The sequence below is a fragment of the Physella acuta genome, unplaced genomic scaffold (assembly GCF_028476545.2).
Source record: "Physella acuta isolate Inbredline_101_S28 unplaced genomic scaffold, ASM2847654v3 ptg000650l, whole genome shotgun sequence".
Classification (NCBI taxonomy): Eukaryota; Metazoa; Mollusca; class Gastropoda; family Physidae; genus Physella; species Physella acuta.
In genome coordinates, this window is record NW_026732169.1 from 316860 (window position 1) to 330636 (window position 13777).

The window sequence follows — 13777 nt, forward strand, 5'->3', positions numbered from 1 at the left end:
GTGAATTGTTGACATATTCTTACCTGAGCTCATGTGTAATTTTGTGAATTGTTGACATCTTCTTACCTGAGTTCACCTGTAATTTTGTGAATTGTTGACATCTTCTTACCTGAGCTCATGTGTAATTTTGTGAATTGTTGACATCTTCTTACCTGAGCTCATGTGTAATTTTGTGAATTGTTGACATCTTCTTACCTGAGTTCACCTGTAATTTTGTGAATTGTTGACATCTTCTTAACCTGAGTTCACCTGTAATTTTGTGGGTTGTTGAAATCTTCTTACCTGAGTTCACCTGTAATTTTGTGAATTGTTGACATCTTCTTACCTGAGCTCATGTGTAATTTTGTGAATTGTTGACATCTTCTTACCTGAGCTCATGTGTAATTTTGTGAATTGTTGACATATTCTTACCTGAGTTCACCTGTAATTTTGTGAATTGTTGACATCTTCTTACCTGAGCTCATGTGTAATTTTGTGAATTGTTGACATCTTCTTACCTGAGCTCATGTGTAATTTTGTGAATTGTTGACATCTTCTTACCTGAGTTCACCTGTAATTTTGTGAATTGTTGACATCTTCTTACCTGAGCTCATGTGTAATTTTGTGAATTGTTGACATCTTCTTACCTGAGCTCATGTGTAATTTTGTGAATTGTTGACATCTTCTTACCTGAGCTCATGTGTAATTTTGTGAATTGTTGACATATTCTTACCTGAGCTCTACTTTATGTTTTAACTATTGGTGAAAGTAGGACTTTAATCAAAGTATATTTGTTTCTGGTAAAAAAATAACATACTGGCAAGACAAAACATGATCTTATTAGTGTTAGGTTCTTCAATGTCTAGGGGGGAATACACTAAATACAGGACAATACCAAGACAATGTACTTGATAAATAATGTGAATGTTTTTTTTACAGTGTGTCTTTATTATTTCACACAATAAAATCTCATGTGGCTCTCAATAATAATATATGTTCAGTCATTTTTCGACTAGCATTATTTCTTTTACTCCAGCTCCCAGACTACATGGGATCTGATTGGACAGGCACACTAGAGATATCTCACGACATGGAAGAGTTCCGGGCCATCACTATGGAAACTGAGATAGACTCAGAAAACATAAACAGACATCTAAGTCTCAGCATTCATGCAGACCAATCTCAGTCACTTGATTTGAGAATTTATACTCCATATTGGATCGTTAACAAGTCAGACCTTCCCTTGCAACTGAGGGTAATTGTTTTTAATGATTTTTTCCCTAAATTCAATGTTCATTTATTTTTAAAGTAGGCATAGCTTGCACATTGCAATATTTTAATATTTAAATTTTGTATTATTTTCTTAGGGTTCTCTGTCTGAAGCTGTGTATGAGTTTGGAAGTTCTCCTAATCCACTGCTCTTCCGCTTTAAGAAACACAAAAGGAAAAAGGTACCTGTATCATGATATTTATGTTGTATTCTTTATTTTAAAAGAATCAAAAGTAATGCTATACTACTGATTTCTTTTAATAGAATCAGATAAGACCAAATTTCTCACTTTATCCACCTTTTTATTTTTTAAAATCTTTACACTAGAGTTATTCATTGTCTTACTTAAACAAGTTTTATTTTGAATGTCCACAGGCCAAGTTGAGAGTTTACGAGTCTCGCTGGTCCCAGTCTTTCTCTACTGACACCATCGGCAGTGGCGGAGTTGTCATCTGCAATGATAAAGAGAGAGGGAAAAAATATATGGTGGGGTTTACTTTTTTAAGGAAAATAATAGAGTGGGATTTACAAGTTTAACTGGGATATACAGTGGGATTTACACCCCGTATGGTGGGATTCACAATTTTTAATAGGGGAATATATTGTGAAATTTACAGTTTAAACGGGGAAATTATAAGGTGGTTTTTTTATTGAAATGGGTGGGGTGGGATATATGGTGGTATTTACATTTTAAGGTGGGGTTTTCAATTTTTAAAATGATTGTGATGTGATAAAGGTAACAGTATCAAAACTTAGAGTGTTAATAAAATTGTTGTTTGCCTCCAGTTCCTAGTACAGATCGCTTTGTCCAAACTTCGGCTGACCAAAATTGTGACCATTCTTCCGTTCTTCCTGGTGATCAACAGCTCCAAGCAGAAGCTGAGGTACATGGAGGAGAATGAGAAGGCTGACCTGTGGATTGATATAGAGCCTGAGCAGGTGGGTTATGGAACCTGGGCAGGTGGGTTATAGAACTTGGGCAGGTGGGTTACAGGACCTGAGCAGGTGGGTTATTGAACCTGAGCAATATAGAACCTGACCAGGTGGGTTATAGAACCTGGACAGGTGGTTTAAGGTACCTGCGCAGGTGGCTTATGGAACCTGGGCAGGTGGGTTATAGAACCTAGGCAGATGGGTTGTAGAACCTGAGCAGGTGGGTTATAGAACCTGGACAGGTGGGTTATTGAACCTGAGCATTATAGAACCTGACCAGGTGGGTTATAGAACCTGAGTAGGTGGGTTATAGAACCTGAGCAGGTGGGTTATAGAACCTGGGCAGGTGGGTTATAGAACCTGGACAGGTGGGTTATTGAACCTGAGCATTATAGAACCTGACCAGGTGGGTTATAGAACCTGGACAGGTGGGTTATTGAACCTGAGCATTATAGAACCTGACCAGGTGGGTTATAGAACCTGAGTAGGTGGGTTATAGAACCTGAGTAGGTGGGTTATAGAACCTGAGCAGGTGGGTTATAGAACCTGAGCAGGTGGGTTATAGAACCTGATTAAATAACAATATAATGCAGCTTAATTGCTACAATTCTCACATGCTTAATAGTTATTTGGCACCCTGACATAGCAGTTATATAGCAGGGGTTTCTGTGCTATCTGAGTTTATATCTGTTCTTTCCTTAACGTTGTTATTTAAATAGAATCATTGCATTTGTTGAATCTGAGTAAATAATATGATGTTTAATAATAGTCTTTATGATTCTGGCAGTAATTATTTATTGTGTGTTTGTATTAGCTTTTTTGACTATCCCTTAATATCTTTTAAAAATGTGTGGTTGGGTCTAACCTTTCCTGCCATTCTCAGAATTCTTTAATACTTTAAAAAAAAATTTTGTTTAGTACCAACCCTTCTGGCCTGTGACTGAATCCCTTTTAAAAAAATTGTGTTTAGTACTAACCTTTCTTACCTGTCACACAGAATCCTTTAATACTTTAAAAAACAATTATGTTTAGTACCAACCCTTCTGGCCTGTGACTGAATCCTTCAACATGTACGTGAAGTATGATGGCAGCAATGTTTCTTCTCTACACTTCCCCATCAAGTCTTGCCACAACACTGTTTTAAGGATGGACCAAGGGGTATAACTCATGCGTTTTTCACTTGTATTTGACCATTACATTTTTTTCATTATAATCTTATTTAAGTTTACATCTATATGTTTAAGTGTATAAACATCTTGCTGGCATCTTAAGTATATTTCCTTTAATTGTATACATTCTCTTCCAAGATAAGTGAAATAAGAACGTGACTTTACTATTATAAAGAACTCTACATATTTCATCAAAGAATAGACATGCTCCAAGAGCAGGGAGACTTATTTACAATTTACAACCATTTCTAGCTATATCTATTAAAAATAATTTTTTTTTTCCATTTAAGAACACTATCACTTCTTTATTTTGTTATATTTTACTAATTTATAAAAGAATGTGCACAAAAGATTTTGTTATATTTTACTAATTTATAAACGATTGTGTACAAAAGTTTTTTTGTTTTATTTTCTAGAGAGCCCTGTGTGTGGAGGTGACAGGAGGAACAGACACCCCAATCACAATCATCTTCAGTAACTATGAGTACGGTGATGCTTGTGTCAGGGTGGAGAATCTGTGTGAAGATGTCTTCATCAAAATACATCAGAAGTAGGAATTTTTTCATTATCAGAACATCAGAAGTAGGATTCTTTTCATTATCAGAATATCAGTAGTAGGAATTTTTTTCATTATCAGAACATCAGTAGTAGGAATATTTTCATTATCAGAACATAAGTAGTTTAAATCTTTTAAAATATCAGAACATCAGAAGTAGGAATTTTTTTCATTATCAGAACATCAGTAGTAGGAATATTTTCATTATCAGAACATCAGTAGTTTAAATCTTTTAAATATCAGAACATCAGAAGTAGGAATTTTTTTTCATTATCAGAACCTCAGTAGTAGGAATATTTTCATTATCAGAACATCAGTTTTCTGAATTTTTCATCAGCTAGCATAGCAGTGGTAAAAACTGTTTCATTTGCAGAAATATATTGCACATTTTTTCTTTTTTTTTTTTTTTACTATTTTACTTATTTTTAAAAAGTGCAGTGGATATTTGTAAATGTGACAAAGTTAAACTCATGTTTATTGACCCAAATTAACATAATGGGTAGTTCTTTCAAAAGATGCTTACGCTTAACTTCACTGAAAGAGTAATTAAATATTCATTACCACTTGGATTATTAAATATAATATATGTTTGCTATTTTTAGAAACCAGAGTCAGGTGACCCTACTTTCACCCAATCAGAGTATCCTGTACACTTGGGATGAGCCATCAGCTGAGAGGACATTGATGTGGAATGTTTACAGCAGAAAGAAGCCCAGCTATCCAGCTTTTATATCTAAGGTACATGTTTTGTAAACAACAATCTCTCACAGTATTATACAGTTGGCAGTACAAAAATTGTCCCATTTGTACAAAAGTGATATACTGCACTTGTGACATTTGAATAAAAAAGGAAAACCTGCACTCCCCTAAGAAGTATAAACTTAACTGGTACCAGTGGTAAAAAAGAATAATACCCTTTAACCTACACCCTTATATCATAAAAAAGTTTAGATCAAACAAAAGCTATCTTCTATGTGTAAGTTTAGTTTAACCAGTTTCTTCTTCTTCGTTCTTAATTGTAATGTTGGACCGAATTTCCTCCAACACAATTAAGTATTACATGTCAATCTGTTATGCGCCATATAGGCTGACTCCGATTTCAACCTGCTTGACTTTTTGGATTTGCTTCCAAAAAACAATGAAGTAGTTGTCCCCAGCCTCATCTGGGATTTGAACCCAGGACTTTTTGGTTTACTGACCCGACCATATTGATCCCTCAACATGTTTAAGCATTGTAAAATTAACTTTGTTTCTTGACACCTGTTTAATATTATTAAAGGGAAACTTGAAACATACATTTAATGGTTTGTTTGAACTAATGTAAAATATGTTCTATAACTCATCTGTTCAGAACTAATATAAAACATGTTCTATAACTCAGGATGGCTCAGGGGAGGTAACACTGAGTGTGGCATCCCTCAGAAACACAGGGAACTCTGGGATAGATTTTGCTGATGCTAGAGAGTCAGATGACAGCAGTAGCCCTGCAGGTAGATAAGTCTTGGTTTTTTTTTATTAATCTTTCTACAGGTTTGATTTTTGAGGATGAGTGTTAGTCCATTATCAGAGTCTATTGGCTGCTTTTTATTTTGCCAAGATTATACCAAACTTATCTTTCATGTTATTTTTTTTTTTTAAATAAATTGTTTTGCTTGCCACCTCTTATCTTTTCCCTTTTGTGCCCAAGACACATGGGGCTGCCACAGAAAGCTCTTTCAACTTTTTTTGTCTCTGGCAACTTTCTCTTTGGTATCCCAAGATAGCTCTGCCTTACTTGCCACCTCTAGAACTATTTTATTTCTCTCCCTGTTTTTGTCATTTATTATATGAACATTAGTTCTTCACAAAATGAAGTTAGAAAAAACACATTTGGGTTGATTGTAAATCAGCTCTTTTCGTATTGAAGTTACAAGCCAAAAGTTTTTCATCCTACTTTCCTTTCGCCTGTGTTGTAGATGAAAGTGATGAAGCAGACGCACTAATGGCACCTAATGACAAGTCGCAGCTGGTGCACACGCGCGTGGACAAGCTGGTCATCTTCTGGGTGTCTTACCTAGACGGGATGCAGCGGGTTCTTCTCTTCACACAGGATGAGAGGGTCTCTAAAGCTGTCCGCAAGGTAAACATACATCTCACACCCTTAATACAACTCAGCTACGTTAAGTTATTTTAATTAGGGTCTGTCTATAAATGATGTCACATACTGAAAGTAGAGGGGTGAGAATGGATTTTGTCTTTAGGAATGTTTTTTAAGTTAGTTAATATATTCTAAAATGGTCATAAAAATTATGAGTAATTTGATAGTTTTAAAGTTTACAAACTTCAGAATAGTGAAAAGAAGGAAAAATATATTAAAGTGTGATACCATTTATAAAAAACCCTTTATGTAAATTATTATGATACTTCATAACTTTATTTAACATTTAAATGTAAAAACGATATAAATTCATCTTTCTTGTTGATTAATGTGACTATGTACGTGTAAACAGTTTTCTTGCAGTAGTTATGTTACCTGGTGCAGTAGTTCTGTTACCTGATGCAATCTGTGTGTGTAGAGTGCGTGTACTCACCCATTGCATGCATGCCTTGGTCCGTGTTAGTTTGATGCCGTCTGTTCAGCAGTTTTACCTTCAGTATATAAGCACTTTGTTGGCCGTATGCTTGTTAGATTTCATTCTGTATGTGTACTGTAAAACTGGCAATCAGATAGGGTTTATTGAAATTTATTTCTAATATATCACAGGTAATTAAGAAACTATTGTATCATCATTTAGTTGGGTGGATAATGAAATTCTACAGTCATTTTTTGTCTGCTTAGGCTTTTCTTGCTATTATTTATTTAATTGCTCAAGCTGTAAGCTTAAAGTATGAACATGCAGGGAGACCGATATTTTTTTTTTTAATTAGGAAAAACAATTGGCTAAGGCTAAGAAATGAAAACATATTGGTTGATTGAAGATCTCGGCTGGGCATAATGCTTACACACCATGTTCTTTCATATGTCAAGATTGTTTGATTTAAAGAGGAACTTTACATTAAGACCTCAAGAAACAGGTTTAACAAATGGTTATATTTCATTAAATTATTTTTTCTATTATAGTTTTTAGCAAAATTTAACTCTTATCTCTAAACAATATTTAATAATGGTTTACTTTTTGTCTAATTCATCAACGCATTTATTGGCCCATTCCGGGCTCATTTATTTGTCCATTCATAGGATCATATTTAGCCTAATTGTAAGGCACTTACCAACAAATTGTGTGTACTTCCTACTGTATTTCTATGTCTTATTCCCCCTCCCCAAAACCTTTTTACCTTTCACCAACCCCATCCCCCCACCCCCCAAAAAAAATCCTTTTACCTTTTTCCCCTCCCCAAAACCTTTTTCCCTAACTCCCCACCCCAAAATCCCCTCCCTTACCTCCCTAATATCCTTGTACTGTACTCCACTTCTTCATATTGTTTTACCTTACTCCCCTCCCCACAATCCTATTCCCCTGCTGCCCAAAAGCCCTGTGCCATGTTTGAAGTGGTTGAAAGTTGCTATTCATGTCCTCTCACCACAAAAACGTGTAAAGTGCTTGCTGCTTCTTCCTTAGGGCTACGTACAAAGTGTAGATTTGCCTCGAAGGCGCAATCAACTCCAGGTAAAATTTGGTGGATGGAACCTCCATGATGTCACAGACATTCCATGCATGCTTTTAATATGCTTTGCTTGTTTTTTTTACAAATATATTATACAAAATTTCACTTTCAAACATTTTGAATTTTTCTTTCAAATATTATCTTTGGTATTATTAACTGGGTACATCGTGTATAATAAAAATGAGTTTAATCGCATTGTTATTAGCTACTTTTTTTGTCTGAACAAAATATAATGAGCTTCATTTAATCATTTATGTGGCATTTTGTGTGTTATCTTTATTTCATGAACCAATGGTTAAAGTCATTGATTAAAGCAGTTGGCATTCTGAAGTCCAGCAACTTTATTTTGATACCAATGTTTTAAAAATAATACCAAAAAAACATTTAGAATTAAGCACCTGGTTTTTTTACACCAACATTTTGAGATTGTTTTACACTTATTAATGTTCAGGGAAATTTTTCTTTGTAGTTGCTCAAATTTGTTTCATATGTGACCCCTTAAAACTAGCGAGTTTTTTTTTAGTCCCCTTTGATCAGCTATTTCTAAATTAAAATATTTTAGACAAATATTTTAATAGCAATACAAGAGAACTAAGGTGACTTTTTTTTAAATAAGGAGGGAACATTTGCAGCTGTGTCTAATATTTGCAAAAAGTTTTACCTGATTTATTTACAAATTTAAATTATTATCCTGTCTAATAAGCCCACACTGTATGTGACTGGACATTACTGCAACAACTGGTCAGCATTTATAAAAAGTTTATGGGTCAGCAAAATTGTTACCTCCCTTGTAAGATTTTTATGCCTATTATAAATTTCAATTCCTACATGAAGAGTTCAGTGGTCCATCATCAATAAGTTTACTTTTTGGCAGAATATAATGTCATGACAAGAACTTTTGTTAGTAAACTGTATTTGATGTACCAAGTTAAGATCATTTAAATAGTGTAGATGTACTTGTTATTTTTATTTTCCTGGTAGGATATTCCATTTGTTTCAAATGAGTAAAAAAAATGACAGGACACCATCATTTTTTTTTAAACTGATTTAGCTGGAATTGATTTTGGAATTTTATATTTTTTGCTTGAAGCACGACACATGGGGCTTTTGTTGCACAACAATTATTGTTGATATAATAAATATGTAGTTTCTCATTTATTTATTTAGCAATGCTATTTTATAGTGTGGCCACATGCTTTTCACATTTTCTTCTAGTAGTCACTTTCAGATGTCCTTATTTGAAGAGTTCTATGCTAAAATAGTTACTTTTAGAGCTTTTTTTTTTATTCATATTGGATTGAAACTAACCTAGATCTATTTGGCTGGCTGATTGATTCATCTTTTTAGAAATAGATTTAGTTATTTTTAGTATCATTTTATTCTACAAAATAAAGGTTTGGTAAATAGGAGAAAATTTTATGCTATATGTGATATCTGAATTTATACAGTTTTCTTAGCTTATAAATTCTTGCTATATTGACTAAATCAGTAATTTTAGTTTGCATGTCAATATGGTTTGCAAACCAAGCATGTTAGCTATTACATCAGCATTTTCTTTGAGTTTATTTTAAGAAGACCCTACAGCTCTCTGTTGTATAACACAGTCACTTACCCTAATTCACCAGTGTATGATAATTTTATCTGGCATGTTGACCCCTTTTTATTTGGTTTACCATTGTATAGACCAGAAGTTATTGCTAGACTTAAGTATCCCTTACACATATCCCAATATTTAGATGTTTGGTGTATAACTAGCAAATCCATAGGCTACTCATAGTTTAAAATGATGTTTAGTTTAAATTTAGTATTAAAGTGTCTTTTATTAGTGTTATTTTTAAATATTAGTAAAATGTTACCAAATTATTGTTTGTAGTGTAAAGTTGTGCTGATTTTATTACTGTTATTTTGTTTGACTCAGGTGAATGAAGGAGAATATGCTGACCTGGCAGTGTTTGCTTCCCTGGAGGGCATCAGTGTGTCTGTCATTAACTCCCTGTACCAAGAGGTGGCGCTGCTGTCCATAGCCAGCAGCCCCGCGGTGTGGGAGGTGGAGGTGAAGGAGAAGTGGAGGTCCCTGAGTGTGGAGCTGGCCACCTGGCTGGAGGACCAGTGGAGGGGGGAGGTGGTTGCTGCCAGCCTTCACGACCAGATCGAGGTTAGATGGGTGTCATGGGGTGGAGCTTAACAAATATTTTAAAAACTACCCTGATTATATACACTGATGGGCTTTCCTTTTACAACATTTATTGAATTTCACAATCCAAATGGTTAAAGCATCTTTATTTTGTTAAACTATATAACATCTTCTTTGTGTGCATTTTTTATCAGAAAAATTCTGGCAGTCAATTTAGCTACATATTTAAGATTAAGGGAATGATTTTCTTGCATTTTCTTTATATATATATATATATATATATATATATATATATATATATATATATATATATATATATATATATATATATATATATATATATATATATATATATATATAAGCTCACTCCTTGTAGGGCTCACATCTATTACATATTCGCTTTGAAAACACTATCCCCCCCCCCCCTCCATCTATATCCTCCACATCCTGCAAACATCCTCCAAGCAATGCCACTAGTTGTTACTTTGGTTTGATTCATTGCTTGCTTGAAAACTTAATTCCATTTTTGCCCCGTCAAATTTTTGACAAAACTACAGTCTTTGCTCTTTGTTCATAATAGCATTGAATTTTTCCTTCTACTAAATGTGGCACTGTATTATATTCTAAACATTTTATCTCATCATAAGGCTGACCTACAGAAGATGCAGATGACCAAACCTTTCATGGGTGCCCTGAGAAGAACCTTTCACCCAGGTGTGTGGAGCCAGTACAGAAGTTCTAAACATCATGTGGCGCTGAACACAACCTTACAGACTTTACAGGTAGGGCATTTTTTGTAATAAGCATATTCTTTTAAAAGTATTCTATTGAAAAATGCAGTATAACAGACAATTAATACCAGTAATTTTTTTTTTTTAATTTAATTTTTCATTTAAATTTATAAATACTGTAAACTGATTCAACCATTGATTTGCTTTATGAATTTAAAAAAAATATTCACTTTTTTTAAAAATTAAAAATAGATTGACAACCAGTTACCTGAAGCATATTTCCCCACCGCCCTCTCACCCACTCCCATACCAACGTATATTCTGAGACGTATGGGACCCAAACCTTTCATAGAGCTGGGTGTCATGAGGAGGACTGTTCCAGAACAAAATATTGACACCATCAGGTCTGTGCTTGTTTTGTGTTCAGTAACTTTTTTAATCACTTGTAAAAACCATCTTCTTAGCTAGAAGAGTTTCAAAATAATAATTAAAGCTATTTGTTAATATAAAAAAAATTCTGCTGACAGATATGCAAAGATTCTTGTCCAAGAATTCAACTTGAAGTTAGACAAAGGTTTCCTCCTGTCCCTGGTTGATGTCCTAACTCAGCTGACCCCACCAGTTAAAGAGGTCAGTTCTTGTGTGCTCAGTGTCCAAGACACACAAACATGTTACCAAGATAGAGATTTTAATTGTTTATTTTTTATGGCATTGTAATGAAAAATATGTAAGTATATTTTGCGACTTTAAGTAATTTAAGCCCTTTTTCTTACAATATTACTTTTTTATTTATAAAGTTTAACTCTGCCTGATAATATATTACACTTTTTTACTTAAATATATTTTTAATCCTTTGTCTAGTAATATAGAACTATTACATTTTTTCACTTTAATATAGTATTAACCCTTTCTCTTTAGATATATTAAATTTTGTGATGGTAATATAATTTTAACCTTGTCTTATAATTTATTAAATTGTTTTGATTTTCATATCATTTTAACCCTTTGCTGGATACTATTTTTAGAGCTTCCAGTTACAGTGTGACCTATGTCTAGCACGCCAGTCATTGAAAGAAGCCACAGCGGTGTTGGTCAGTTCTTCTCTTGTCTTTGTCTTATGTTAGAACATTATAATAATGTCTGTGTGCTACTCTTAAGTTAGAACATCATAAAAATGTCTATTTGTATGTCTGTTCATGTGTCTTAGCTTATTTCTAATTAATGAGTGTAGTATTTTGTTGCATGTTGATTATAGATTTTAAAGAAATATTTTGATTTCAGATTGCCTCAAGACCTCAGAAGATGTACTTTGAGTACATTCATCTCTCCCCTTTAAAGGTAAATTTGGATGGGCAGTTTTGTTAAATGATAGCTTCCACATTTATAAAACACCTGGTTTATCTCTCTATTTTATCAGACAGTTTTTGTGCCTGTTATTCTATCAAAATATGTATATTATCCAATTATTTTTAAAAGATGTAGACAATTTAAGACAATTGGCTAATTTGGTTGATCTGCCTTTACTTAAGCTCTTACTATGGCCTAGTATGGGATAGGAGTGTGTTATAACTATCATGCCAAGCCACATATATTCTCCCAAACTTATGCCAAGTACCTGTTAAGGCTGAGCAGAAACTGGGACACTATAGGTCTAATAATTAAGGACTGCACCACTCCTCCATGAAACTTACATTGTGTTTGTAACCAGACAATATATTTATTGAAAAAATAACACCAACATTCACAAATGTGCACTTTTATGACCAGTCCTTAAAATCCTAAAATAATAGGAAACACCACAGTAACACCACAGCTTGATTTAGTGAGATAATTCTTGTGTACAATAAACAGAGTTATCTATCCTGTACGTTGTATTCCCTCCCTTGCTACAATTTATAACTAAAACCAATTTTAACTTACTGCTCACCAGCTTCACCTGAGCTTCTCGCTGAATGGAAAAGCCTTTATATCCCCACACAATCAAAGTCAACTCTCCAGTATCAAGGGGGACATTGTGGATTTTTTCCTCAACTCTCTGGGGGTCACACTAACAGAGATCAAGAACGTTGAACTCAGGTCAGTCATTTGTTCCCCCATAATTCTTGAAGTATTACAAAAATATAGGTCAGATAGCCAGAGTGAGGCTAAGGTCAAAAGGTCACTAACACGGGAGCTCATGTTTTCTCTGAATTTGCTACCAGATTACAATGCACTGGTGTGTGTAGACGTGTGTCCATCACACTAAGAAAATTTGCTACTAATTAAATCTACATAAGATTCTCATTTGACACATTATAAATTTTAAAATAGTAGGCCTCCATATCTACTTCATTTTGCTTTACTTTGTTACTTGACTTATTTGCAATAATTATATAAAATTAAGGGTTTTTCTCTATTAAATTTCTGTTATAGTATTTTAAAATTTAAAACAATATTTTTCCTATCTAAAAGTGTTGTGTATTTAATAAACCAGTTTTGTCACATTTGTTCAGGATGGCCTACTTTGAGCGTAAGGGTGCCCTCCTGTCAGCCAATCAGCTCTCAGCGCAGGTCCAGTCCCACTACACCCACCAGGTCCTACAGCAGGCCTACGTCCTCATCCTAGGCCTCGACGTACTGGGCAACCCATACGGGCTGGTCAAAGATTTCACGCAAGGCCTGGGAGATTTCTTCTACGAACCTTTTTTGGTTGGTTGCTTTTTACTTCACTCTCAGAGCCTATAGCGAATGAAAATAACTAAAACAAATTTAATTTTTATGCTTTTAAATTATCCGTTATGCCTACATCTGTTTGCCATTTGGTTCTCTTTATATAATAAACAATGGTGAAAATTATTTGAACTTTTGTGTGTTTAAAATAGGGGTCCATTCAAGGAAGGGATGACTTCACTGATGGGCTGACAAGAGGAGTGCAAAGCCTCATGGGAAATTCAATTGGTTAGAGATGCATTTTTTTTTGCCTTAAAAAAAATCTTAGCATTTAAAGCGCATTTATTGCAATGATCTAAAATTTAATATCAACTTTTTAACGAAACAATGCTTTAAAAATTCATCACACACAAAAAATATTTATTGCTGTAGTTAAATGTCAAATTTTAATAAAATTAATTCTATCATCTGATAAAGTATTTATTGCAACTATAATGTGCATTTGAACACCCCAGGTGGCGCTGCAGCCTCTGTTGCTGGCATAGCTGGGGGAATAGGACGGACTTTGGCTGCTCTCTCATTTGATAAAGACTACAAAAGAGTAAATTTATTTTAACTTTCCTCTCTTTTTCTGATTATGTTCAACCTTAAACCATTGATTTTAAAAGTTTTATAATTTACTAATACTAATATAATTAAAACGTGTTTCTG

General features: G+C 34.0%; 1 protein-coding gene across 1 annotated transcript in view; it reads left to right on the forward strand.

The window, feature by feature from the left end:
• The window catches only part of LOC131948581 (intermembrane lipid transfer protein VPS13A), a 109415-nt gene that overhangs the window by 87779 nt on the left and 7859 nt on the right, over positions 1-13777 (forward strand). Inside the window, exons 64-83 of the mRNA XM_059310175.1 lie at positions 1016-1234; positions 1347-1430; positions 1625-1735; positions 2036-2188; positions 3215-3340; positions 3768-3901; positions 4510-4645; positions 5289-5397; positions 5863-6026; positions 7507-7554; positions 9471-9707; positions 10334-10468; positions 10670-10821; positions 10945-11047; positions 11443-11508; positions 11699-11755; positions 12348-12493; positions 12910-13105; positions 13279-13354; positions 13582-13667. Of these exons, the coding sequence (XP_059166158.1) occupies positions 1016-1234; positions 1347-1430; positions 1625-1735; positions 2036-2188; positions 3215-3340; positions 3768-3901; positions 4510-4645; positions 5289-5397; positions 5863-6026; positions 7507-7554; positions 9471-9707; positions 10334-10468; positions 10670-10821; positions 10945-11047; positions 11443-11508; positions 11699-11755; positions 12348-12493; positions 12910-13105; positions 13279-13354; positions 13582-13667 (2538 nt within the window). The remainder of the gene's footprint in view (positions 1-1015; positions 1235-1346; positions 1431-1624; positions 1736-2035; positions 2189-3214; positions 3341-3767; positions 3902-4509; positions 4646-5288; positions 5398-5862; positions 6027-7506; positions 7555-9470; positions 9708-10333; positions 10469-10669; positions 10822-10944; positions 11048-11442; positions 11509-11698; positions 11756-12347; positions 12494-12909; positions 13106-13278; positions 13355-13581; positions 13668-13777) is intronic.